The sequence below is a fragment of the Dendrobates tinctorius genome, unplaced genomic scaffold (assembly GCF_039654945.1).
Source record: "Dendrobates tinctorius isolate UK_male_01 unplaced genomic scaffold, ASM3965494v1 ptg000175l, whole genome shotgun sequence".
In the NCBI taxonomy this organism is placed as follows: Eukaryota; Metazoa; Chordata; class Amphibia; order Anura; family Dendrobatidae; genus Dendrobates; species Dendrobates tinctorius.
The window spans coordinates 4,953,520-4,980,207 of record NW_027361842.1 but is presented as its reverse complement, the minus strand read 5'-3'; the positions used below and the strand labels follow the sequence as shown (position 1 = coordinate 4,980,207).

The following is a 26,688-nucleotide window of genomic DNA, read 5'->3' as shown; positions in this document are numbered from 1 at the left end:
TGCCACTGTTCTAACAAGTCAGTTCATGAAATTTCTTTTCTTCTACATATTGTTTAATCAATTGTAAGTCATTTCATTAAAAAGTGTAAGGAGCCACAGGAACTTAGTCAGAAATTGAGATGGTGAGGTTCCTAGTGCATGAAATTAGCCAACACTCCATGGCTCAATTGCTACAGTACTCCAAATCGCTCATGGCATTAACATCTGAAGAAAAACTGTGAGCTGGCAGCTAATTGGCATGAGAAGAATGGAATCTGTTATACATATGAAGAGGGGACCAAATCCATATTAATGCCTAGAAATTTAGAATGCACTGTCGTAAAAGCGCCTGGTGTAATATGCAGGTGGCCCTCTGTATGTTGTACAAAATAAGTATTATTGCCATATGTGTTAGATAGAAGTTTATTTATTCGTCGTAAAACCAAGCAATATTTTAGAGTACACATTTAAAATATATTACATTAGTATATATACACAATATTTAGATAAGTAATATTTATTACATCTGCTTTCAATAAGTGCCTTTATTTTATAATTATATAATTGGGTAGAAAAAAAAAATATAATGTGTGAAAAAAAATCTCCTCTAGTCCATGACTGATCCAAGCTCTGAAGGTAAGCCCTCCGATCTTCTCCATTTAGATAACCTGACTTTGAACCATTTCTAGAACAACAAGGGAAAAGAAGAAAAAAATATTCATTTCCTTGTATAACTGATTTTTGAGTGGTTAAATAATTCTTTTATACAGTACAGTATGAGGTTGCATATTAATTCTTACTGTTATTCTAGGCAAATGTTCAACCATCATTACACAATAAGAAATAGTCTAATATTAGGCAGCTGACGGACGCTTGATTTGTGAACTCCGCTGTGTGGCTCTCCACAGTAGCCTTGAATTATGGCCATATGGACTGACAGCAACATTAAGACTATGTTCACATGCAGCATTTTTGCAGCATTTTTGCTGTGTTTTTTATGCAAACTAAAAGCTGCTTTTTTTACAGTACCAGCAAAAGCGATGAGGTTTCGGAAATGTCATGAACACCTTTTTTTAATTATTATTATTAATAATGAATTTGAGCATTGCAGAATTTTTTACGTCTGCAGTATGTAAATTCTTTCTGCATTTTTTGCAGTGTTTTGCAGCATTTTTTAACCCATAGAAAGTAATGAGACCGTGAAAAAAACTCTGCAAAAAAGCGCAACGGTGCTTTTCACAGTGTTTTGCTGTATTTTTAAGGGTTTTTGGTGATTAATAATGATTTATTAAACATGCACTTCAGAAAAAGCACAGATGTAATCTGCACCCAAAAACAAAAGATGCTAAAAAAGCGTTGAAAATGCTGTGAAAATGTTGAAAAATGGGTGTTTTGAAGGCAGCGTTTTTACTACCAAGAGAGCAGGTTTTCGCTGCAGAAAAAATGTGACAAAAATGCTGTGTGTGAACATAGCCTAACAGTATTATAGCTATATTTTATACCCAGATGATAATCAGTTTTTTAATACTGTATATTACAACTGCATGAAATTTCAAAATTGAAATGATCGATTTTGTGTTTAAGTTTAATATGTTCCCATTTTTTACTTGAATTTGGCTCCTGATATTTGGAGCACCCCATGCCTTGGCAGGGCAGTGGGGTACTCGGTACCGGGCCCGTTGGAGTTTCAATGGGAAATGTCACGGTAGCTGTGACCCGGTCCGTGGCCCTGGGCGTCCATTGTAAAAGGGGAATGTTGAGTGTGTGGATGAAGATTAACCCCTTACCTACAATTGACGTAATATTCCGTCCATGTGACCATGGACCTAATTACCATGGACGGAATATTACGTCATTGCGATCAGCGGCGCCCACGTGGTGAGCGCCGCTGATCGCGGCCGAGTGTCAGCTAATTATCATAGCTGACACCCGGCACAATGTGTCAGGGGCGGTCACGGACCGCCCCCGACACGTTAACCCCTTGCACACCGCGATCAAACGCGATCGCGGTGTACCGGGGGTTAAAGGGAAGCATCGGCAGGGAGGGGGCTCCCTCCGTGCTTCCCTGAGCCCCCCACGGCAGCGCAATGTGCAGCGCTGCTGCGGGGGGCTCTTTCCCTACAGGCCCCCGGATCCAAGATGGCGACGGGGGCCTGCAGGGAGCTGACTTCCTCACTGCCTGCAAAGCGCAGGCATGAGGAAGTCTGCAGCAGTGCCTGTGACAGATCGCTGATCTGTCACAGTGATCTGTGATGTGACAGATCAGCGATCTGTCACAGGACAGTGATGTCCCACCTGGGACAAGGTAATAAAGTAAAAAAAAAAAAAAAAAGTGTTAAAAATAATTTAAAAAAAAATCGCTAAATAAATTAGTAAAAAAAAAAAAAAATATTCCCCAAAAAATCCATTTTTTCAAAATAAAAAAACAAAAACAATAAAAGTACACATATTTGGTATCGCCGCGTCCGTAATGACCTTCCCTATAAAACTGTCCCATTAGTTAACCCCTTTAGCGAACCCCTTAAAAAATAAAAATAAAAAACGAAGCAAAAAATAATGATTTATTATCATACCACCGAACAAAAAGTGCAATAACGCGCGATCAAAAAGACGCATATAAATATGCATGGTACCGCTGAAAACGTCATCTTGTCCCGCAAAAAACGAGCTGCCATACAGCATCATCCGCAAAAAAATAAAAAAGTTATAGCTCGCAGAATAAAGCGATACAAAAATAATTATTTCTTATATAAAATTGTTTTCATTGCAAAAAACCGACAAAACATAAAAAAAGACCTAAATGAGGTATCGCTGTAACCGTACTGACCCGAAGAATAAAACCGCGTTATCAATTTTACCGCACGCGGAACGGTGTAAACGCACCCCCCAAAAGAAATTCATGAAACGCTGGTTTTTGTTCATTCTGCGTCCCAAAAATCAGAATAAAAAGCGATCAAAAAATGTCACGTGCCCGAAAATGGTACCAATAAAAACGTCAACTCGTCCCGCAAAAAATAAGACCTCACATGACACGGTGGGTCAAAATACGGAAAAATTATAGCTCACAATATGTGGTGATGCAAAAACTATTTTTACAATAAAAAGCGTCTTTTAGCGTGCGACAGCCGCCAAACATAAAAACCGCCATAAATAGTAAATCAAACCCCCCGTTATCACCCCCTTAGTTAGGGAAAAATAATAAAACTAAAAGAAAATGTATTTATTTCCATTTTCCCGCTAGGGTTAGGGTTAGGGTAGGGTTAGGGTTAGGGCTAGGGTTAGGGTTAGGGTTAGGGCTAGGGTTAGGGCTAGGGTTAGGGTTAGGGCTAGGGTTAGGGCTAGGGTTAGGGTTAGGGCTAGGGCTAGGGTTAGGGTTAGGGCTAGGGTTAGGGCTAGGGCTCAGATTAGGGTTAGGGGTGTGTTGAGGTTAGGGTTGGAGTTATAATTGGGGGTTTCCACTGTTTGGGCACATCAGGTGCTCTCCAAAGGCAACATGGCGTCTGACCTCAATTCCAGCCAATTCTGCATTGAAAAAGTCAAATGGTGCTCCTTCCCTTCCAAGCTCTGCCATGTGCCCAAACAGTGTTTTACCCCCCCGCTAGGGTATCAGCCTACTCAGGACAAATTACAAAACAACTTTTGTGGTCCAATTTCTCCTGTTACCCTTAGGAAAATAAAAAATTGGGGGCAAAAATATAATTTTGCGGAAAAAAATGTTTTTTTTATTTTCACGCCCAGGTGTTATAAACTTCTGCACTTGGGGGTTCAAAGTGCTCTCCACACATCTAGATAAGCTCCGTGGGGGGTCTAGTTTCCAAAATGGGGTCACTTGTGGGGAGTTTCAATAGTTTAGGTACATCAGGGGCTCTCCAAACGCACATGACACCCGCATACCAATCCATCAAAGTCTGCATTCCAAAACGTCACTACTTCCCTTCCGAGCCCCGACGTGTGCCCATACAGTAGTTTTCTCCCACATGTGAGGTATCAGCGTACTCAGGACAAATTGGACAACAACTTTTGGGGTCCAATTTCTCCTGTTACCCTTGGGAAAATAAAAAAAATGGGGACTAAAAGATGATGTTTATTGAAAAAATACGATATTTTTATTTTCACGCCCGGTCGTTATAAACTTCTGTGAAGCACTGGGGGGTTCAAAGTGCTCACCACACATCTAGATAAGTTCATTAGGGGGTCTAGTTTCCAAAATGGGGTCACTTGTGGGGGGTTTCCACTGTTTAGGTACATCAGGGGCTCTCCAAACGCACATGACACCCGCAGACCAATCCATCAAAGTCTGCATTCCAAAACGTCACTACTTCCCTTCCGAGCCCCGACATGTGCCCATACAGTAGTTTTCTCCCACATATGAGGTATCAGCGTACTCAGGACAAATTGGACAACAACTTTTGGGGTCCAATTTCTCCTGTTACCCTTGGGAAAATAAAAAAAATGGGGACTAAAAGATGATGTTTGTTGAAAAAATACGATATTTTTATTTTCACGCCCGGTCGTTATAAACTTCTGTGAAGCACTGGGGGGTTCAAAGTGCTCACCACACATCTAGATAAGTTCATTAGGGGGTCTAGTTTCCAAAATAGGGTCACTTGTGGGGGGTTTCCACTGTTTAGGTACATCAGGGGCTCTCCAAACGCAACATGACACCCGCAGACCATTCCATCAAAGTCTGCATTCCAAAACGTCACTACTTCCCTTCCGAGCCCCGACGTGTGCCCATACAGCAGTTTTCTCCCACATATGAGGTATCAGCGTACTCAGGACAAATTGGACAACAACTTTTGGGGTCCAATTTCTCCTGTTACCCTTGGGAAAATAAAAAAATGGGGACTAAAAGATCATGTTTGTGGAAAAAATACGATTTTTTTATTTTCACGCCCGGACGTTATAAACTTCAGTGAAGCACTGGGGGGTTCAAAGTGCTCACCACACATCTAGATAAGTTCCTTGGGGGGTCTAGTTTCCAAAATGGTGTCATTTGTGGGGGTTTCTACTGTTTTGGTACATCAGGGGCTTTCCTAACGCGACATGGTGTCCGATCTCAATTCCAGCCAAAAACGTCAAATGGCGCTGCTTCCCTTCCGAGCTCTGCTATGCGCCCAAATAGTCATTTACACACACATATGGGGTATCAGCGTACTCAGGACAAATTGCACAATAACTTTTAGGGTCCTGTTACCCTTGGAAAAATAAAAATTGGGGGTGAAAAGATCATTTTTGTGGAAAAAATATGATTTTTTAATTGTACCGCTGTACGTTATAAACTTCTGTGAAGCCCTTGTGGGTTCAAAGTTCTCACCACATCTCTAGATAAGTTCCTTGGGGGGTCTAGTTTCCAAAATGGGGTCACTTGGGGGGGTTTCCACTGTTTAGGTACATCAGGGGCTCGCCAAACGTGACATGGCGTCCGATCTGAATTCCAGCCAATTTTGCATTGAAAAAGTCAAAAGGCGCTCCTTCCATTCTGAGCTCTGCCATGCGCCGAAACAGTGGTTCCCCCCCACATATCAGGTATCAGCGTACTCAGGACAAATTGCACAATAACTTTTGCAGTCCAATTTCTCCTGTTACCCTTGGTAAAATAAAGAAAATTGAACCTGAAGTATTTTTTTTGTGAAAAAAAGTTAAATGTTCATTTTTTTTTAATATTCAAAAAATTCCTGTGACGCACCTAAAGGGTTAATAAACTTCTTGAATGTGGTTTTAAGCACCTTGAGGGGTGCAGTTTTTAGAATGGTGTCACTTTTGGGTATTTTCTATCATATAGACCCCTCAAAGTGGCTTCAAATGTGAAGTGGTCCCTAAAAATAAAATGGTGTTGCAAAAATGAGAAATTGCTGGTCAATTTTTAACCCTTATAACTTCCTAACAAAAAAAATTTTGGTTCCAAAATTGTGCTGATGTAAAGTAAACATGTGGGAAATGTTATGTATTAAGTTTTTTGTGTGCCGTATCGCTGTGATTTAAGGGCATAAAAATTCAAAGTTGGAAAATTGCGAAATTTTCAAAATTTTCGCCAAATTTCTGTTTTTTTCACAAATAAACGCAAGTTATTTGAATGCAATTTTACCACTAACATGAAGTACAATATGTCACGAGAATACAATGTCAGAATCACAGGGATCCATGAAAGCGTTCCAGAGTTATGACCTCATAAAGGTACAGTGGTCAGAATTGTAAAAATTGGCCCGGTAGTTAACGTGCAAACCACCCTTGGTAGTGAAGGGGTTAAGGTTTATTAGTGAATGATTCGTGACGACACCTGTGGTATTCAGCAATGAAGATGTTAAGCCGACGCTGCAGACAGATCCTCTGGGACAGATGGTAGGGTGCAGCAATGATGGTGTAGTCCTCCACAGGCAGGGCTATAGTCCCAGGGCAGTGTAGGTGAAGAGATAGGGAGGAGACGTAGATGGTGCAGTGTCAGGCACAGCGATGTAGCAGTGCTGAGTGTGTTGGCGCAGGAATAAATGGAGGACACCAGGGCATGTAGTTCCAAAGCTTTACTCACAGTCTGTTGCAGGTACAGGTGCCCGAATCCATGCTGTGTCCTCCAGGTCAGGGGCTCAGCAAACCTCCAGGCAAGATGAAGTACTCCGTTCCTCCACTCCACCAACATATGTGCCTTTTCTGAACGTCTCCCTCCTTAGCTCTCGTAGTGAAGTACTCACAGTACTGAGTTACACTGGAGTTCCTCCTTTCAGATGTTCCTATGAACTCTACTTGTACGGCAGACAGCTGTAGCATGCTTCAGGGACTCCTTGCTACTAAGTCCCGGCTCACTCTCGTTGCTGTTGTGCCCCCAAGTCTTGTGTGGGAATAAAGTGGTGACAACTTCTATTCCTCCGGTGTCTGTCGCAGGACCATTAGTATCCATACAACCTCGGGGACCGGACCCCGGCCATGCGCTTAGAACTTGAGGAAGGACTCTGCTCTAACCCTAATCCTTAGTTCACTTCTTCTCCTTATGTTCCGTACAAATCTATCTTTCTTATGGAGAATTAGGCTTTCTTAATATCTCTTTCCTGTGCCAGCAGACCCAGGTCACTGAGGTCTGCTGCAGCACTTCCTTCATCTATCCCACTCAGGGGAGCCTCTCTCTGACTCCTCGTCAGACTGACTGACCTAATCCCAATAATCTCCCGCTCTCTTGTGCAGACTAAGCTCCACCCACCTCCCAGCACTCTTCGTGTTCCAAGCAGGGAGCCACCAAAGGTGCTTTGCTACACTACTATGTGGTGTGGGATGCAGGTGTTGGAGTGTGGTCAGGTGTCTCCACCTTACCTGAATGGTGGGGTACCACACCTCAGGAGGAGGTGCAGTACCTCTGTGGCGACTGAACCCTCAGGGGCGCCACATATTAGTCATTGTAGGTCATAAGTTTAACAAGAAAATAAAATCAAAAATTGTCACTATGTCACAAAAAACATATATATACAATAAAGAAAAGGGCAACTCCTAATTAATGCAAACCTACAAAGAATCCTTGAGTCAAGTACCCTAATAGAGTTAATCCAAGTACTAAGAGACTAGCTCAATAAGCTAGACAGATACTAGCCATAAAGATATAACACATTTTGATTTATTGATAGAAAACACCATATAAAAGTCATTAAAAAATCATTCTAGATAGGTAGATACAATGATGGACAATCAGACAGGAGACCTGAGTATAATAGTTTACAGATCAAAAGAAGGGGGGTACTCTAGAGGCCAAAGTGCCATAAAAACACTCAATATTTCATGGACCCCAGCATGTGCATATAAATTACCTTACATAGCGCTAAATGGTTATAACAAGACCTAGACCTAGTCAGTATAGCCTCAAAAAAGTACCTGGGGCCCATGAAATATTGAGCGTTGATTTTTTTAAGACTTTTATATGCTGTTTTCTATCAATAAAGAATCATTTGCTATATCGTTATGGCTAGTATCTGTCTAGCTTTTTGAGCTAGTCTCTTAGTTCTTGGTTTAACTCTATTGAGGCATTTGACACAAGGATTCTTTGTAGGTTTGCATTGTAAGTCATACGGTATAAAAAGGTTAGGGATCTCTGCTATAGGGCTTGCAGGGGTAGTAGTCACATCCACACTCTGGTGCCTCAGGAGGTTATGAGGCCTCTCTGCCACATAAGGCACCAGTATTATAAATGACACATGGAAGATGGGAGACCTGTTAGAAAGGTTCTATTAGGGTGCAAGAACTTAGCCTTAGTCCTCTGCCTGTACATTTGAAATTTCTCCTCACTCTTTAATAGCCACTCTGACATCATATGGTGATGTAAGGAGATGGACATGTTGCACACGTTCCCCCTTGAAGAAAAAAGTTTATTGCTGTGATATATTATGTGGTGTAATGTGAACTGTGATGTATAATGTGAGTGATGTGCGTTAAATGGTATTAGTAATGTTGATAATGTATGTAGTATGACATTAGGATTAGTGAGAATTAATGTTTGGGACTAACCCAGACTGTGAGTGGCTAAGTAAATGGGAAATGACAATTTGTTGATAATAAGGCAAATAGGGCCTGGATTGTATAGTAAAAGGACCTAAGATCCAATGTGAGGTCTGCCCATTTTGAGTGTCCCTAAGCGAGAGGAAGCCGAAAGGAAAGTCAAAAGAGATAGCAAGATCCAGACCAGAAGTGATTAAGAGACCGAGTGATATACCGGAGATGGGTCCTGAGAAAGGACACCTAGCCACAAGGTCAAGAGTACATGAAATGAGTTAAGTGCCCAGGACGGTAGATCCAGAGCGTCAGTATTAGAGAACATAAGTATCAGCCATACCGGCACCCTTAATAATAATAATAATAATAATAATCTTTATTTATATAGCGCCAACATATTCTGCAGCGCTTTACAGTTGAACAGTTTCAAACACAACAGTCATAAGTAACAACGTTAACAATACAATAATTAAAGCGAAATAAGACGACCCTGCTTGTGGAGCTTACAATCTACAATGAGGTGGGGGAGATACAAAGCATAGGTTTGTATTTACAATGATGTATTTACAATGACGGTCCAGCCATCTTCAGGGGGTGGGGGTTAGATGGAGATAGTGAATGGGCTACACACACACAAACATAACATGACTTTGATTACTGAATGTGATAGGCCGCTCTGAACAAATGCGTTTTGAGCGAGCGCCTAAAACTATGCAAATTGTGGATGATCCTAATATCTTGGGGTAGAGCATTCCAGAGGATTGGCGCAGCACGGGAGAAGTCTTGGAGTCGGGAGTGGGAGGTACGGATTAGGGCAGAGGTTAGTCGAAAGTCATTTGCAGAGCGCAGCGGTCGGTTAGGCCGATAGACAGAAATGAGGGAGGAGATGTAAAGGGTTGCCGCACTGTGGAGAGCTTTGTGGGTGAGAGCAAGTACTTTGAATTGTACCCTGTAATGAATTGGCAGCCAGTGTAACGACTGGCGAAGAGCGGACGCGTCTGAGTAACGATTAGCCAGATGGACAACCCTGGCTGCTGCATTAAGGATAGACTGGAGAGGGGAGAGTCGAGTGAGAGGGAGGCCAATTAATAGAGCATTACAGTAGTCCAGGCGGGAGTGGATCAGGGCGACAGTGAGAGTTTTTGTTGTTTCCATGGTGAGAAAAGGGCGGATTCTAGAGATGTTCTTTAGGTGTAAGCGGCATGAGCGGGCAAGAGATTGTATATGGGAGGTGAAGGAGAGATCGGAGTCGAACATAACACCCAGACAGCGCGCCTGCTGTCGGGGTGTTATTATGGTGCCACCTACGGAGAGGGAAATGTCAGATTTAGGGAGGTTAGTAGATGGTGGGAGCAGAAGAAGTTCAGTTTTGGAGAGGTTGAGTTTCAGATAGAGAGCAGACATGATGTTGGAGACACCCTTAGGGGAAAGAAGACGCAGAATGGAGGAATGAGTACATGACTCTTCGTAAGCAGGACTGTAGTGCTGAGCTGGATCGTAGTGAAGTAGTGAGAAACAAGGAAATGAGGACCAATAGAGAGAAAAGAGGAAAGGTGAAGATACAAAAGAGAAAAGATGGAGAACTGTGTGGAAAATGCTTTGAGTTGTTAAGGAAACGTTCATAAGACTGTGTGCCTGCTATCTGGCAAAATAGCAACATCAGTTACATGCTTAGCTCAAGTCCACACACCCAGCCAGGACCCCCACTTTCATGTAACATGCCAGGGCGCAACAGACACCGCCCTGCGCCACATTACAGTGATATGCACAGCTCTCTACACAATGAGATGAGGGCCAGCTTTCCTCTTCCCCTGCTTTCTCATGTGCCTCTAGATACAACTGATTGTTATACTCTGTACAAGTGTATTAGATTGGGGTTATGTGAAGCACCTTCCGCATTCAATATAGAGTCAGGTAGGTAAAATCTAAACTGCACATTGCAGAATTGTCTTCAAAGACATTTGGCTTTCAGATGTGATGACAGTATGTAATTTGAACCATATTGAAGATCACACAGTAAATTCTGGCCATTGATATAATGAGAGATATACTACAGACTGCGTGACCTCAAGTAAGGATACATTCACACATCTGTGCACCATAGGCCATGCACAGACCAGCTCTCCTGAGGCAAACGCAACAGCCTCATATACATGAGTCAGGCTAATTCAGGCCAGGAGATCTGCGGAAGTGTGAATATAACCTAAAACTTTTTGAACCCATACTACAACCATCAGCTCTTTCCTCTGTTGTGCAGAGCTTCAGACCACATGCTGGAGAAGAGGGGCAAATGGGAGAAGGATGTTTTCCTTTTCCTTAATCAATGAGTACTTTGTGACGGTCATTATACTACTTGGAGGACTATGTGAGAGCCATTATACTATTTTGAGGGCTAAGTGGGAGGCCATTATACGATTTGGGGGGTTAATTGGGAGGCCATGTTACTAATTGGAGGGTTCTGTGGGGAGTCGTTATACTCTTTGGAGAGTTATGTGGGTCCATTATACTGTTCTGAGGGCTTTTTTAGGGTCTGCTATACTATTTAGAGAGCTGTGTGGAGGCCAGTTATCCTGTTTGGAGGGCTGTGAAGGAGCAATTATATTATTTGTTGGCCACATAGCTGCCTTTATACTGTTTGAAGTGTTATGTAGGGGCCATAATTCTGTTTGGTGGGCCAGTGGGGGGCCATTATAATGTGAGCACACCATTATACTGTGTTGAGGGTTGTGTGGGGTCTATCATACTGTGTGGAGCTCATTATATTATGTTTAGGGTCGTGTGGGGACCATCATACTCTGTGGAGGGTTGTGGGGTGCACTTTACTGTATGGAGGACTATTATGCTATATGGAGGGCCATAATGCTGCATAGAGAGCTGTGTTAGGTCCATCTTGTTGTGTTGAAGGCTGTGTCGGGGTCATCATACTGTGTTGGGATCACTGTGCTGATATCATACTTTGCGGGGGATACTCATACAGTGTGTGTGGAGCGTTTTGTGGAAGAATTCACTGTGGGGGTATCATGTTGTGTTTGCTGACATTATTCTTTATAGGGGTCATGAAAAGGGTATCTTAGTGCTTAGGAACACTAAAGGGCTTCATTAAGGGAAAAAATACTTTGTAAGGGCTGCAAAGTTGTGAGATATGCCCTTCTGTGACCCCCCAATTTTTTTTTTGGGGCGGGGGCAATTAGGACTTCTGCTATGGGGTCCTCATGATTTCTATATACTCCCCTGTTTACTTCCTTTTGCAATAAATCTGGTGGCAAACATTTAGTTAAGGAAATAAATTGGTAAATATTCAATTAACATGTTCAATAACCTAATAATAACGCATTCATTGCTTGCAGAATGGTGCAGTGCTAGACAACGATTTCCTAAAAACGAGATTTCATGCCAATACAGGAACAAGCATCGCAGTGTGAGGATAGATACCGGGTATGTCCAACATTACCCATTAATGTATCAGATTCCCTCCCTACTGAAAGGAGAGACACAATTGCTGCCTTTATGTACCCTCAAGGTCATCCAGGGAAAGGCAGAAAGAGCAAACTGCAGCCTGATAATACAACTGTACTAAGAGCATCTAGTGCCTGCATATTAACTGTTTGTGACAAAGTGGAATCTGTTTAGTTCTTATGTGTAGCCTACTGTTCAATGAGGAGGACAAGTGGCCACATGACAAACCGAGGCAAGTGCCTTTAGTTATTTTTATAAGCAATGAAGGCTGGTACCACCCGGTTCACTGTCAGGAGATAAGATGACAGCTCAGTCCTTCAGCCAAACACATTTTATTTTTGTAACATTTTATAAGACATTTTATGGGTATGTAGAAATATGCATGGGTGTTTAATTAATAAAAGGAATACCCCCCATCAAAATACCGTGCTTCTCTGAAAATAAGATGGGGGTCTAACTTTTTGCTCCGAAAGATGCCTAGGGCTTATTTTTCAGGGGATGACATATTCCATGAACAACAACTCCCAATAGAAAATATATTTAACATAATTTTCCGTAGATAAAATAAATTTTAAAATGCTAATTAAAATATAAATATATCAATTAGCCAGTAGATGGCACCACATAACAAATAAATAGGGAAAGGTATGGACATATAAAGTACAGTAGAAATCCTGATTGGAGTAGTCATCAAACAAGACATACAATTTCCAAAAGAAATTTTACTTAAAGGGAACCCGTCACTCCTCCGAGGCGTTTTTAAGTAAAAGAGCCACCTTGTGCAGCACTAATGCTGCATTCTGTCAAGGTGGCTCTGTTACCTAGCTTCCCTTCCACCACGAAAATAATCGTTTACAAAATTGTTGAAAAATACCTGAAATTTGACAGGGGGGGGGAAGGTCTTTCCCCCTCTGACAGACGCCTCGCATCCATCACTCATTTCTTCTTGGGCATGCGCAGTCAGCGCTGCCCGACGTGCCCGTGCTCAGATCACACACGGCCTGCCTTCATATCGCGTGGCCACAGATCCCGCCCCGCAGTCGCTTATGATTTATTCACACTGTGGGGCTGGGAATCTCGGGCATGCACAGTACTTGGTGTCTATGAACTCGTAATGACATGGAGAATCATTATGGCAGGTCAGTAAAAACCTAGTAAAAAGCCAAACATAAAACAAGTGTGGGATTGCACTTCTTTTTGCAATTTCACCACACTTGAAATTTTTTTCCCGTTTTCTGTTACACTTTTCTATTACGTTTTCTGTTACGTTTTCTGTTAAAACCAATGATGTTGTTCAAAGGTACAACTTGTCCCGCAAAAAAACAAGCTTTCATATGGCCATATTGATGGAAAAATAAAAAATATGGCTTTGGGAAGAAGGGGAGCGAAAAATGAAAACGCAAAGCTGAAAAAAGCTCCGGGGGTTAAGGGGTTAAAAAACAACAGTGCTTGATTGGTCAACAAACTCACCTCGCCTTAGCGTCATAGAGAATCTATGGGGTATTGTCAAGAGGGAGATGAGAGACACCAGACCCAACAATGCAGATGAGCTGAAGGCTGCTATAAAAGCAACTTGGGTTTCCATAACACCTCAGCAGCGTCACAGGCTGATCACCTCCATGCCACGCAGCACGGCAGACAGCTGTAGCCTGCTTCGGGGTCGCCTCACTCCCGGCTCTCTATCTGTGTCGCTGTTGTGCCTCAAGTCTTGGATGGGAGTAATGCCTTTACAGCCAACTACTCTACCGGTGTCTGCTGTAGAACCATAAGTGTCCATACCACCTCGGGGACTGGGCCCCGGCCTTGCGCTGAGAACCTTTAGGCAGGGCTCCTCTTCCAACCTACTCCTCCTCTCTGTTCTCTACTCCTTTGTTCCGTACTTGTCTTTCCTTCCTATGGATGCATAGGTTACAGTTCTACGTCTTTCCACCTTTCTGACTTTCCCGTGCCAGCTGGCTCAGGTCACTAAGGCAGCTGCAAGCACTCCTTCCTTCATCCCTTCTTCCAGGGATCCTCACTCCTCTCTGAGTGACTTCCTACTCTGCTGACCTTCTGTCAGACCGCCCCCTAAGGGACTGACCTCTATTTCTAAACCTTCCCAATCTTTTATATGGATCTAAACTCCACCCACCTCCCAACACATCCAGTGTTCCAAGCAGGGAACCACCAGAGCTGCTCTGCTACTCTCTAAGCACTGATCCGCAATGTGGTTGTGCAGAACTACCCTGTTGTGTGGGGTGCGAGTGTTGGAGTATGGAAAGGAGCTCCCAACTTACAGAGACGGTGGGGCACCTCACCTTAGGAGAAGGTGCAGTACCTCTGTGGCGACTGAGCCTCAGGGGCGCCACATATATATTTCAGTAGGCCAACATTTTGGATTTTAAAATAATTTTTCAAGCTTGTTTTATCAAGTATTCTAATTTACTGAGATAATGACTTTTGGGTTTTCATTGGCTGTAAGCCATAATCATCAACATTAACAGAAATAAACACATGCTGAGGTGCTGAGCTGAGGAGCGTCGTGATACTGGTAATCGATCTGGGAATGATAGCTGCACTGCAATGCAGCTGGTACAGCGATTGGACCTGACACTGACAGATCTCTGTGTGAGAGCCTATCCACCATCTGCACTTGCCAACTGTAATTGTTTGGGGTCTGGTGAATGCGATTATTTTGGGGGTGTCTGCTTTCTTTTGGGGGTGAAGCATTCTTTAATCAAGGGTACTGCTGTATTCTTTAGCTTTTTAGCTGCATGGACACTTTCTTATTGAACCGCACGTAGGGTTTATTTTTGGACTAGGGCTTATATTTTAAGCATACTAAAAAGCCTGACAAATATGCTAGGGCTTATTTTAGGGAAACACGGTGCAACTGTTACATATACAGTATATGTACTTTGTATTGTAAGCATTATTATGACAGACTTATCAAAGTGACCTGGTTGATTCATCATGAATGTGACTACTGGTCATACTTGTAAGGTACGTGATTAGTAAAAGGGTTTTCCAGATATTGATATTGAGATGCTATCAATCGGTGGAGGCCAGTGCCTGGCTGCCACAACTGTTTGCTCCGTCAGAGGTTGGATGTAAACTGTGTATGGAGCTGATCACCAAGGCTTTATCACACCGTTTTGTGGCTGTTCTTATGTATTGTGGAAAAGCCACAACACAAGGATGGAGCATTGATGCAAGCAACTGATCAATAGGGGTGCTGGGTGTCTGACTCCCACTAATCCTTTGCTCAGTATTGAGTAGAAGCACCTTTTTGAGCTAGTACAGCTATGAAGCTTCTTGGGAATAATGCAACAAGTTTTTTACACCTGGATTTGGGGATCCTCTGCCATTCTTCCTTGCAGATCCATTTCTACCAGATTGGATGGCGAACGTTGGTGGACAGCCATTTTCAGGTCTCTCCAGAGATTCTCAATTGGGTTTACGTCAGTGCTCTGGCTGGCCCAGTCAAGAATAGTCACAAAGTTATTCTGAAGCCACTACTTTGTTATTTTAGCTGTGTGCTTAGGGTTATTGTTTTGTTGGAAGGTGAATTTTCAACCAAGTCTGAGGTCAAGAGCACTCTGGAAGAGGTTTTCATCCAGATATCTCAATACTTGGCCGCATTCATAATTCCTTCAATGGCAACCAGTTGTCCTGTCCCTGAAGCTGAAAAACACCCTCATAGCATGATGCTGCAACCACAATGTTTTACTGTTGGGACTGTATTGGGCAGGTGATGAGCAGTGACTGGTTTTCTCCACACATACCACTTAGAATTATCACTAAAAAATTCTATCTTCGTCTCATCAGAAAAAAGAATCTTATTTCTCACAGTCTGGGAGTCCTTCATGTGTTTTTTAGCAAACTCTATGAAAGCTTTCATATGTCTGGCACTGAGGAGAGGCTTCCATTGGGTGACTCTGCAATAAAGGCCCAACTGGTGGAAGGCTGCAATAATAGTTGACTTTGTGGAACTTTCTCCCATCTCCCTACTGCATCTGTGGAGCTCAGCCACAGTGATCTTGGGGTTCTTCTTTACCTCTCTCACCAAGGCTCACCTCCCACGAATGCTCAGTTTGCCTGGATGGCCAGGTCTAGGAAGACTCTGGTGGTCCCAAACTTCTTCCATTTAAGGATTATGGAGGTCTTTGTGCTCTTAGGAACTTTGAGTAATGCAGAAATTTTTTGTAACCTTAGCCAGATCTTTGCCTTGCCACAATTCTGTCCCTGAGCTCCTTGGCCAGTTCATTTGACCTCATGATTCTCATTTGGTCTGACATGCACTGTGAGCTGTGAGGTCTTATATAGACAGGTGTGTGCCTTTACAAATCAAGTTCTATCAGTTTAATTAAACATAGCTGGACTCCACTGAAGGAGTAGAACCATCTCAAGGAGGATCACAAGTAAATGGACAGCATGTGACTTAAATATGAGCGTCTGAGCAAAGGGTCTGAATACTTTTGATGATATGATATTTCAGTTTTTCTTTTTTAATAAAATTGCAAAAAATTCTGCATGTCTGTTTTTTTTCAGTCAAGATTGGGTGCGGAGTGTACATTAATGAGAATAAAGTGAACTTTTTTGAATTTACCAAATGGCTGCAATGAAACAAAGAGTGAAAAATTTAAAGAGGTCTGAATCCTTTCCATAACCACTGAATGTAACCATATATGTATATACATGTGCATAAATATATATATATATATATATATATATATCTCAATTGTCCATTACATGAGAAAAACATAATGCAATCTGGCTTTCATAATCCTTTGCACAAGAATGAATTAGCAGATGTAGAATTTCATAAGCTTCAAATGTCCCACTAAACTTTGTGACACAAGTAACAGACCGTCAGTGCTCATTAGTATCTTCAGTTGCATAGCGCTATACATTTTGGCTATATTTTGTACTATGCGCTGTATACAAATATATACTTACAAGGACATACTAAGAGACTATGGAGCATTGTCATTATGACGCTGCAGCATTATTGTGTATACCTCTGTCTCCTGCTCTGTCAGTCCAGCTTCAGCTGCTATAAGCATAAGAGTAGCATGCTCTGGGTATTTACACACTTTTGTGAAATTATATTCAAGTATCTCGATCTGCTCCTTGCTCAGGCCATTGTCTTCATTTTCACAGGTTTCTTTTTGATGGGAGCTCATCTTTAATGGCAATGTTCATGTACCGGATAGGACTGCAAATACAAAAATATATATATTGCTGGCTTGGTATTGATTTGATTATGAAGTATTTTAGGTGATAAAAAATTAAACAACTATTGCTGTTTTCCAAAATCTAGAAGTCGCTGTCTCCAAACTATATCTCACTTAAGATGGAAGTAGTAATAGTTTGCACAAGGAACAAATGAATAAGTGGAAAGTCCCATTACATCTTGGAACTACATTTGTATGTAATGCACCTATGTGGTACGTATCACCTGATTAATATACAAATCTAGTGGAATACAGTATGGTAGGTTACATAATAAAGACCCATTTATATGGAGTGAGGATACAGTATGAAACGTCTGTTACTGATTACTGCCCCATGCATACATGTTCTCAGTGTCGTACTGGAGTGTCAAGTGCCCATCAGTGACATTGATTATGGCAGGCCACTGTTAGGTCACATGCACTATTACCTGTATACTTGTTCACAAATTTGCTTACGTTACTATATAATAATAACATGGTTAGATTGTTAAATGAACGATGAGCTTCTAACTTTGCCTATACATGTTACATTGAGTGTAACATGCCAAACGCAGATCATTTTGGGCAATGGGCAGCCAACTCATGCCAGTGACCCACCTGTTCCCCTGTGGGCCAGTCCAAGCCCATGTAAATAAGCCTGCAATTGTACTTTGTGCCCTTCATGCAGATGAGTGAGTGACAGTCACCAGTAGATTCATGCACTTTTCGTAATTAATAATTATGAAGACTATAGAACACATGGGCACTAAGAGTGGCTCCTGTCCGGGCGCCCCCGGCCTCTCTACGCATTACATGGTAAATAACTTGGATAGCATGTAATACTGCATGGTAAATGCATTTGAGGATGATAGAGGATGCCTTTGTTTTCATGAGATGCAAGTGAGAATGGTTATCAGTTTAAAGAGGTTGTCTACCTCAAAAATTCACTTTTTTAGAATAAATAAGTCACAATGTGTCTTGTTCGTGACCCTAACCGATCAGCTGTAATCCTCGGGGTAACTTGTCAGCATGTGTGCACTTCTGCATTGCCAAAGAGGAAATTCAATTTTACTTAGTCCTCATTGAAATTCATGGGATGACTGTGATTAATGGATGTGCTGGGTCCTCCACAGCGAGAGTCGCTTTTTGTAGCCACTCGCTGCTCTGGGTTACAATTGTTGTTCATCGGAACTGGAAATCTTCCTCTATTAACTTACAGTGCCAGAAGAAGGTCTAAAATGAACTTTGTAAGCCAAAAACCCCTAATTCTCAAAATTGTTGTCTTCTGCTTCTAATTTCTTAGTAAATTGAGAAGAACCGTCTGTTACACATTCTGTGTGTTATATGGAAACTGATGATGTAATATTTTTCCTTGTGCCTTGTACAGGTCAATGCTCCGCTTCTTCCCAGTAGAGCCTTATTTGACGTGTCCCATATTCGATGCTGCTCTATACATTCACAGACTGTGACTTGCTGTGCGATGTCATGGAACGTCCACGTAACAAAATACTTTCCATGTACAGTCAAGTGTTGTAGGGCTAATTGTATGTACAAAGGGTAACCAGAGCGTCTTTACTCTTACTGGTAACCAAATGACTAAAATCTGGAGGGCTGATTGTATTCCACATTCCTTCAGTAGAGTTTACTATAGAATAATTTCAGTAAAAAATCCTCTTTGGAGTCAGCTAAATTGTTATATTATTGAAAAGGATATTGTACGAATGTATAAGGCAATTCACAGCATCTAGTGTATATTGTGGTAAGTAGCAACTGTATTCTGCCGATGAGTCTCTCTATCAGTCCTGTGTCCTGACATCCTCAGGAGCCCTCTACGCATTATCAAGATCATAGGCCAGTGTGTTAGCCGTATATAAGCACTGGATATAAATCACACTCTCATATACATGGTGAAACCATATTGAGAATGTTTAGAGGACTTGCAGCAAATTTGGCACGTAGGGTTTGAGTTATGAAGGAGTAGGCTGCCTGGAATTCATTAACATGTGCCACCCATGTTCCACACATTTTGGTGGAAATGGCCGGGAGTTGCATAAAAATGCCAAAAGTTGCAAAATTTTTGTGCAACTTAGCATTGAGGGAAACTTTTGTGATTTGATGCCAGATTAAACCTTGATGAACAAGCCCCATAATTTTTAAAAATATATTTAGTCATTTTGTATTTTTTCCACCAAATGAAGAGTTATTTTTCAATTAGAAAAATGTCTTTTTTATCTATTTGTAAAGGACATCAATAAATGCCGCTCTTCAAACCCTCTGCCAATATTTCTTAGGGCGTGTATCGGAGACTTTATCACTTCTCTCAATCACAAATTCCCTCATTTTTTATTGGAAGAATAAAGCAACATACAGAGATCTTCTTTATGTCAAAATGAAGATCACCACAGTGGAGCCTGACTGGCCCTTTTATAAGACAACGGGGCTCATCATGTGACATATTTCAACATGAAAAAATAGAAAATGAACTCATTCTTTGGATGTGACTTGGAAAAACAGCAGAATATTGATAATGACTATTCATTGACTAGATAAGGCTTTGTCACCATTCATGTCTTGAGCTTTAAAGGACCACTCCGGTGACATTTTTTAAAATTCTTCTTTTGGGAACAGTAAGTGCAGCAACATACTCTCCAGTTGCCTTCTTTTGCTCTTTTCAGTGGCGCACCATTCCTCTTTGGTGTCACATGCCTCATTTGTTAACTACCAGATTACACAATGTCTGCTGTGTGAAGCACTGATTACAATCTCAGTGGAAATCTATGAGACTCAGAATGAGACTTTCTAGCCTTCATCTGAGTATGGCAGACTTGCATTAAGAACATTTAAAAAAAATGACCTCTGCTACCTACACACAGCAGACGCTTTGTTATTCGGCAGGTCATAATATGGTCAAGAGATGCTAGAGTGGACCGTTGCGCTGCTGAAAACGGCAGAAGACTGCAATTGGTGAGTATTTTTACTGCACTCATTACACATAACCAACACATCATTGCTACCAAAGGTAGAGTTCTCCTTTAACTGACTGCAGTAAAGAAATTGCAGTGCTGCCTACAGAAACCAATCTGATAGATTGGATACATTATATATACTATATCTTATTTGTGAATTGTAAATCAAGGGTGTCAAACTCAAGGCCCGCAGGCCAAGGACTCTTAGCCCTACTACCCAGGGATAGTGCTTTTAGCCCTACTACCCAGGGACAGTGTTCTTAGCCCTACAACCCAGGGACAGCGCTCTTAGCCCTACTGCTCAGAGATGACACTCTTAGCCCTACTACCCAGAAAGAACGTTCTTAGCCCTACTACCGAGGGACAACGTTCTTATCCCTATTACCCAGGGGGACAACTTTCTTAGCTATACTACCCAGGGACAGCTTTTTTAGCCCTACTACCCAGGGACAGAGTTCTTATCCCTACTACCCAGGGACAGTGCTTTTAGCCCTACTACCCAGGAACAGCGTTCTTAGCCCTACTACTCAGGGACAGCTCTCTTAGTCCTACTACCCAGGGACAGATTTATTATCCCTACTACCCAGGGACAGAGTTCTTATCCCTACTAATAATAATCTTTGTTTTTATATAGTGCTAACATATTCCGCAGCTCTTTACAGTTTGAACACATTATCATCACTGTCCCCGATGGGACAGTGTGGCGCCCCTGAGGGTTCAGTCGCCACAGAGGTACTGCACCTCCTCCTGAGGTGTGGTACCCCACCATCCAGGTAAGGTGGAGACACCTGACCACACTCCAACACCTGCACCCCACACCACAAAGTACTGTAGCAAAGCACCTTCGGCGGCTCCCTGCTTGGAGTGTAGCATAGCACCCCTTGGTAGCTCCCTGCTTGGAACACGAAACGTGCTGCGAGGTGGGTGGAGTTTAGTTCACATAAAAGAGCGGGAAGAGTTGAGTGAGTCGATCAGTCAGTCTTTCATTCAGTCAATGATTGAGGATGTAGAAGGACAGAGTGTGAGACAGAGAAGATCCCCAGGAGACGGATGGAAGAAGGAAGTGCTGCAGCAGGCCACAGTGATCTGGGTCTGCTGGCACAGGAAAGAGACAGTGAAAGGAAGCTTGATTCTCCATTGGGAAGAAGGATTAGCACGGAACGTGAGGAGAATAGGAGAACAAAGACCAGGGTTAGAGGAGAACCCTTTTCAAGTTCTAAGTGCAGTCCGGTCCCTGAGGTTGTACGGATACTAATGGTCCTGCAGCAGACACCGGAGGAATAGAAGTAGTGACCACTTTATTCCCACTCAAGACTTGGGGGCACAACAGCAACATATTAGTGAGCCGGGACTTAGTAGTAAGGAGTCCCCGAAGCAGGCTACAGCTGTCTGCCGTACAAGTAGAGTTCATAGGAACATCTGACAGGAGGAACTCCAGTGTAACTCAGTACTGTGAGTACTTCACTCAAAGGCGCTATAAGAGGAGACGTTCAGAAAAGGCACATATGTTGGCAAGGAGTACTTCATCTTGCCTGGAAGTTGGCTGAGCTCCTGACTCGGAGGACACGGCATGGATGCGGGCATCTGTACCTGCAACAGACTGTGAGTAAAGCTTTGGAACTACATGCCCTGGTGTCCTCCACTTATTCCTGCGCCAACCTGGCCAGCACTGCTACATCCCTTGCGCCTGACACTACACCATCTACGTGTCACTTCACCTACACTGCCCTGGGACTACAGCCATGCCTGGTGAGGGCTATAACATCCCTGCTGCACCACACCATCTGTCCCAGAGGATCTGTCTGCAGCATCGGCTTACATCTCTATTGCCGAGCACCACAGGTGGCGTCAAGGAATCACACTGAACATTTCCCTTTTACAATGGGCGCCCAGGGCCACGGGCCGGGTCCCAGCTGCCGTGACATCTCCCATTGATGCTCATCGGGCCCGGTACCGAGTATCCCACAGCCCTGGGTGTGAGGGCGTCCCAACAGCTCTCTTAGCCCTACTACCCAGGGACAGCTTTCTTATCCCTACTAATAATAATCTTTGTTTTTATATAGCGCTAACATATTCCGCAGCGCTTTACAGTTTGCACACATTATCATCACTGTCCCAGATGGGGCTCACAATCTAAATTCCCTATCAGTATGTCTTTGGAATGTGGGAGGAAACTGGAGTACCCGGAGGAAACCCATGCAAACACGGGGAGAACATACAAACTCCTTGCAGATGTTGTCCTTGGTGGGATTCAAACCCAGGACTCCAGTGTAGCAAGGCTGCAGTGCTATCCACTGAGCCACCATACTACCCAGGGACAGCTCTCTTAGCCCTACTACCCAAGGACAGAGTTCTTATCCCTACTACCCAGGTTCAGGGTTTTTAGCCCTACAACCCAGGGACAGCATTCTTAGCCCTACTATCCAGGGACAGCGTTCTCAGCCCTACTACTCAGAAAGAACGTTCTTAGCCCTACTACCCAGGAACAGCGTTCTTAGTCCTACTACCCAGGAACAGCATTCTTAGCCCTACTACCCAGGAACAGCGTTCTTAGTCCTACTACCCAGGGACAGCATTCTTAGTCCTACTACCCAGGGACAGCACTCTTAGTCCTACTACTCAGAGACAACACTCTTTGCCCTACTACCCAGGAACAGCGTTCTTAACCCTACTACCTAGGGACAGCATTTTTAGCTCTACTACGAAGGGACAGTGTTCTTAGCCCTACTACCCAGGGACAGCATTCTTAGCCCTACTACCCAGGGACAGCTTTCTTAGCCCTACTACCCAGGGACAGTGTTCTTAGCCCTACTACACAGGGACAGTGTTTTTAGTTCTACTACACAGGGACAGTGCTCTTAGCCATAGTAGCCAGTGACAGCTCTCTCAACCTTAATACCCAGGTAAAGCTGTTTTACAGGCCCTGGCCTGTCAATTCATATCTGTTTTGTGGACATCTGCATGAGCCCTTACAATTACAAACTGCCCTTTGAAGGTAACCATAATGCTGATGTAGCCCACAGTGAATATGGCACCCCTGCATATGTTGCGCATCATATATAATGCACAACAAAGCACAAATATATCAGATTGACAAAGGCAGCTACAGTTACCATTACTTGAACATGGTATGAGTCACAAACCAAATTCCAGGTTTATTCTTAATGAACAAAGCCATCAAAACATTACCAACCCTCCTGCTCTTGATGAAGCCTGTCTTTACACGTTGCATTGTGGAGATTTCATTGATGCCCATTTTGGTTGAGGAGTGTTACAAGATTTCTCCAGTAGGTTTGTCTGCTTTATAAATGTTTTCTTAAAGACAACTTTTACTAAAATATTTCTGTTCATGAATTTCCATACAGTACTTTTACTTTATTCTGCAATTATAATACATCTCTAAGCAATGGAGGATATTCTATGAACTCTACAACTGAAAATGGCTTTCCATACTGATGTAGTGTGCCCTTCTCTATAAAGGGGGTTTCCCATGAACAGTGTACATTGTAATCAATATTTCTTGGAATAATAATAATTTCCACAATTGGATGTGTATAAATAACATGTCCCTGTGCTGAGATAATCTTATAAATGTGCCCCTGCTGTGTACTGTGTAATGGCTGTGTCTGACCATGCAGGGACACGGTCTGATCACACCACATCTCCTGGGCAGGGGGAAGCAAAATATACAGACACGGCCATTGCACAGTACATAGCAGGGACACATTTATAAGATTATCTCAGCACAGGAACATTGTATTTATCACATCCAATTGTAGAACTTATTATTATTCCAAGATCTATTAAATAATATGTTGATTAAAATTAACTTTGTTCTTGGGAAAAACCCTTTAAGAAACATCTTTATAAACCAATTATGTCAAAGAAAAGAGAAAAAGACTTCAGAATTAAGAAGAAATATTCTCACTGATATTTCTGTCTTACATATTGGCAAACCTAACTAGTAAGAACAGAGGAGAAAATAATTTTAGTATGTTATAAAAATATATTACAGAAGAAAATACAATATATTATTACTATTATTACCATGTTTTGCCTTAGCTTGACTCTAGATTACCAGTGTTTGGTACTTAGTGGTCTTTCATATACTAGTATTATGACTTTTGAATGTAATGTTTAACTGTAGAGTACACCATTGATTTTATAGATATTACATAATTTATTATAAGTTTGGTTTCTATCAATGCTTTTTAATAATTAGTGCAATTTAAGGAAGCATACAGTATATTGTGCTTTGTAGTAGTTGTATATTATTTTGTCCTTAGTTATAAGATCAATGTGTTTTTCCATCTAATTGTCTCTTCAAACATAGTGAATTACCTGTCACTTACTGTATATAGCAGAAGCATATTCTGTAGTGCTGTACTAAGACTATGATCAGTTGTTGTCCACAATGGAGCTTACCATTTATTTCCCCATCTTTTACAAAACTTACTAGGACCAATAGCATAGGAAGCCAATTAATAGTATATTTGGAATATGAGAGGAAATTAAACTCATACAGAAACAAACTACATGCAGGTGTAATGCGTGGTCGGTTTGGTCGCTTGGTTAGTCACCTCTTGTCAATCGCATATTTGAAGTCAAACATATATAAAAGGGAAACTCCACATCCCATAGCATGTTTAAATTCCCTATCGGTATGTCTTTAGAATGTGGGGGAAACCGGAGAACCTGGAGGAAATCCACGCAAACACTGGGAGAACATACAAACTCCTTGCAGATGTTGTCCTTGGTGGGATTTGTACCCAGGACCCCTGCGCTGCAAACTTTACATGAAAGCTAGTGTAATCATGTAATGACATTGTGACCTCTATGTAACATCTCTTAAGTGCTCAGTCTTCCTGGGCAAATTTCTTAATACAGCAAATACTGTATATAAAATGAGGACTATTCCCTTTTCCTACTAACATTAGTTTCCCATATACTGAACTGTGCTGCACAGACATATTTTCCCATATTTGTAAAAAAAAAAAAAAAATTCAACAATATTACAGAAATGTGAATTGAAAAATTGAACATGAGAAAAACTGGAGAATTTTCCTGTAACTTTAGTCCACTGCTACCACCACACTCCCCATAAAACAATCCTTTCTGCCTGAGCCTACAACTGTGTGCAGAAGAAGCATCTACTTACATATTGAGAGAATATGTCTCCTGGAACAGCTCTTACTCACCCAGCCAGCACGTCTTGATTTCATAAAGAGCGGCGGTGTACTAAGAGGCTTTTTAGTAGTTTTGCTGGCTTGTGAGATGACGCCTACTTGTTTGTCGCACATTGTTGTGTAAAAAGTGAGCAAACACAGGTACCTGAAAAACCTGCAGTACAGGCCCAGTCAATGAGATGCTGACAATTCGGAGATCACTTGTCAGCTGAGTGATCACAAACTGCTGCTTCCACGCTGTGAGTTTCTATGGAGCTGTTGTTCCTGTCACAGCCTCAGTTTTCCATATGCTGCTCAATGGGTGTTTCATATTTCACATGCAGCACACGCCTATTGAGCCCAGCGTAAGGTTATGTAAGCTATGAAAGAGCTGCTAAAATCTCTTTTCACTGAAGTGACAATATGTACTTGTAAGTGGTGTTAGGCCGTGTGTGTAAAAGGGTGAGCTCATCCCAAAGCCTGCTCTTTTCTTTGAATCCATTGTTGCATAATGCCAATCAAAGTCTTTAAGTGTGGAATTCTCTAGTAAGAGTTCATTTCAATATGTGATTGTATAAATATGGCATCCGGAGACCAGATTGAACTGTCCTACCAGAGGTCACGATGGTGGTCCAGTGTGTCCAGTTCCAACACCAAGACAGGCTCCTGAGATTTAGAAGACAAGGGGCTGGACCCTCATAGTGATGCAACAGAAAAGTAAGACCAGAGTGGCTGCTTGCTGGTGAACGATAGCAGCGAGTTGGCAGAGTGGTACGCGGAAGCTGTAGTATGGGTCACCTGAGTTACTTTTGAATGTTCATAGTCATTAGGTATACCTCAAGAGGTTCTGTAGTGTCAAAAGAGAGGATTGTGACCTGACACGTTGATAAGGTCACTTTTGGATTAGCTTTCATTGAATAGTCGCAGGGATAGTTCATGGCTGAGTGCATCATTAGCCCATTCATTTGGGCAGTTTAACAATGAGGGGTGTTGGCAGTTAGGCTCAAATCTGATAGGAAGGGTTGCTGATGCCTAAGAAGATGTTGATGGTTAGCTAGTCATGGAGGTATGCGTCAATGTACCTGGGGGATAGACCTTACAAATGGGGTCAAAACCAAGTTGAAGGGGTAGTGTGCACGTGTGTTTTGTCATGTAGACCTGTTTGGTGTATGTATTCACATGTGTGGGTGATGTGTGCCCTATGCAAACTCTATAAAATGCACAATTATCATGCGCATTTGGGTCGCCCTCCCAGGGCCGTGGGGTACTCGGTACCGGGCCGGCGTCGGCGGGACGTGTCACAGCAGCGGTGACCCGGTCCGTGCCCATGGGTGCCCAAGTAATGGGGGAATTGAAATGGTGGAATGTAGTTAATGGAATAGTTCGTGACGCCACCTGTGGTATTCGGCAAATGAGATGTTAAGCCAATGCTGCATGCAGATCCTCTGGGACTGGTGG

The 26,688-nt window shown here is 42.4% G+C and overlaps 1 protein-coding gene across 3 annotated transcripts; it reads right to left on the bottom strand.

Moving 5' to 3' along the window:
* Positions 1-386: 386 nt before the first annotated feature.
* HOPX (HOP homeobox) lies at positions 387-25,553 on the bottom strand. Of its 3 annotated transcripts, none has more exons than XM_073551346.1 (3): positions 25,397-25,553; positions 16,905-17,101; positions 387-664 (listed from the first exon to the last, which is right to left on the bottom strand). In XM_073551346.1, exons 2-3 carry the CDS (start codon positions 17,067-17,069, stop codon positions 587-589), a joined length of 243 nt encoding a protein of 80 aa, XP_073407447.1. In that variant the 5' UTR covers positions 17,070-17,101; positions 25,397-25,553; the 3' UTR covers positions 387-586. The 3 variants fall into 3 exon arrangements, with proteins under 3 accessions (XP_073407447.1, XP_073407446.1, XP_073407448.1); XM_073551345.1 differs by having other exon boundaries at positions 25,264-25,403; XM_073551347.1 differs by lacking the exon at positions 25,397-25,553 and adding an exon at positions 25,224-25,371.
* Positions 25,554-26,688: the final 1,135 nt, after the last annotated feature.

What these genes read in the sequence shown, in the direction of transcription:
- HOPX (XM_073551346.1), bottom strand. Translation starts at nt 17,069, where the DNA reads ATGAGCTCCCATCAAAAAGAAACCTGTGAAAATGAAGACAATGGCCTG. An exon ending in TGACAGAGCAGGAGACAGAG is followed by an intron (nt 665 to 16,904) that starts GTATACACAATA and finishes TTGTTGTTCTAG; the next exon opens with AAATGGTTCAAAGTCAGGTT.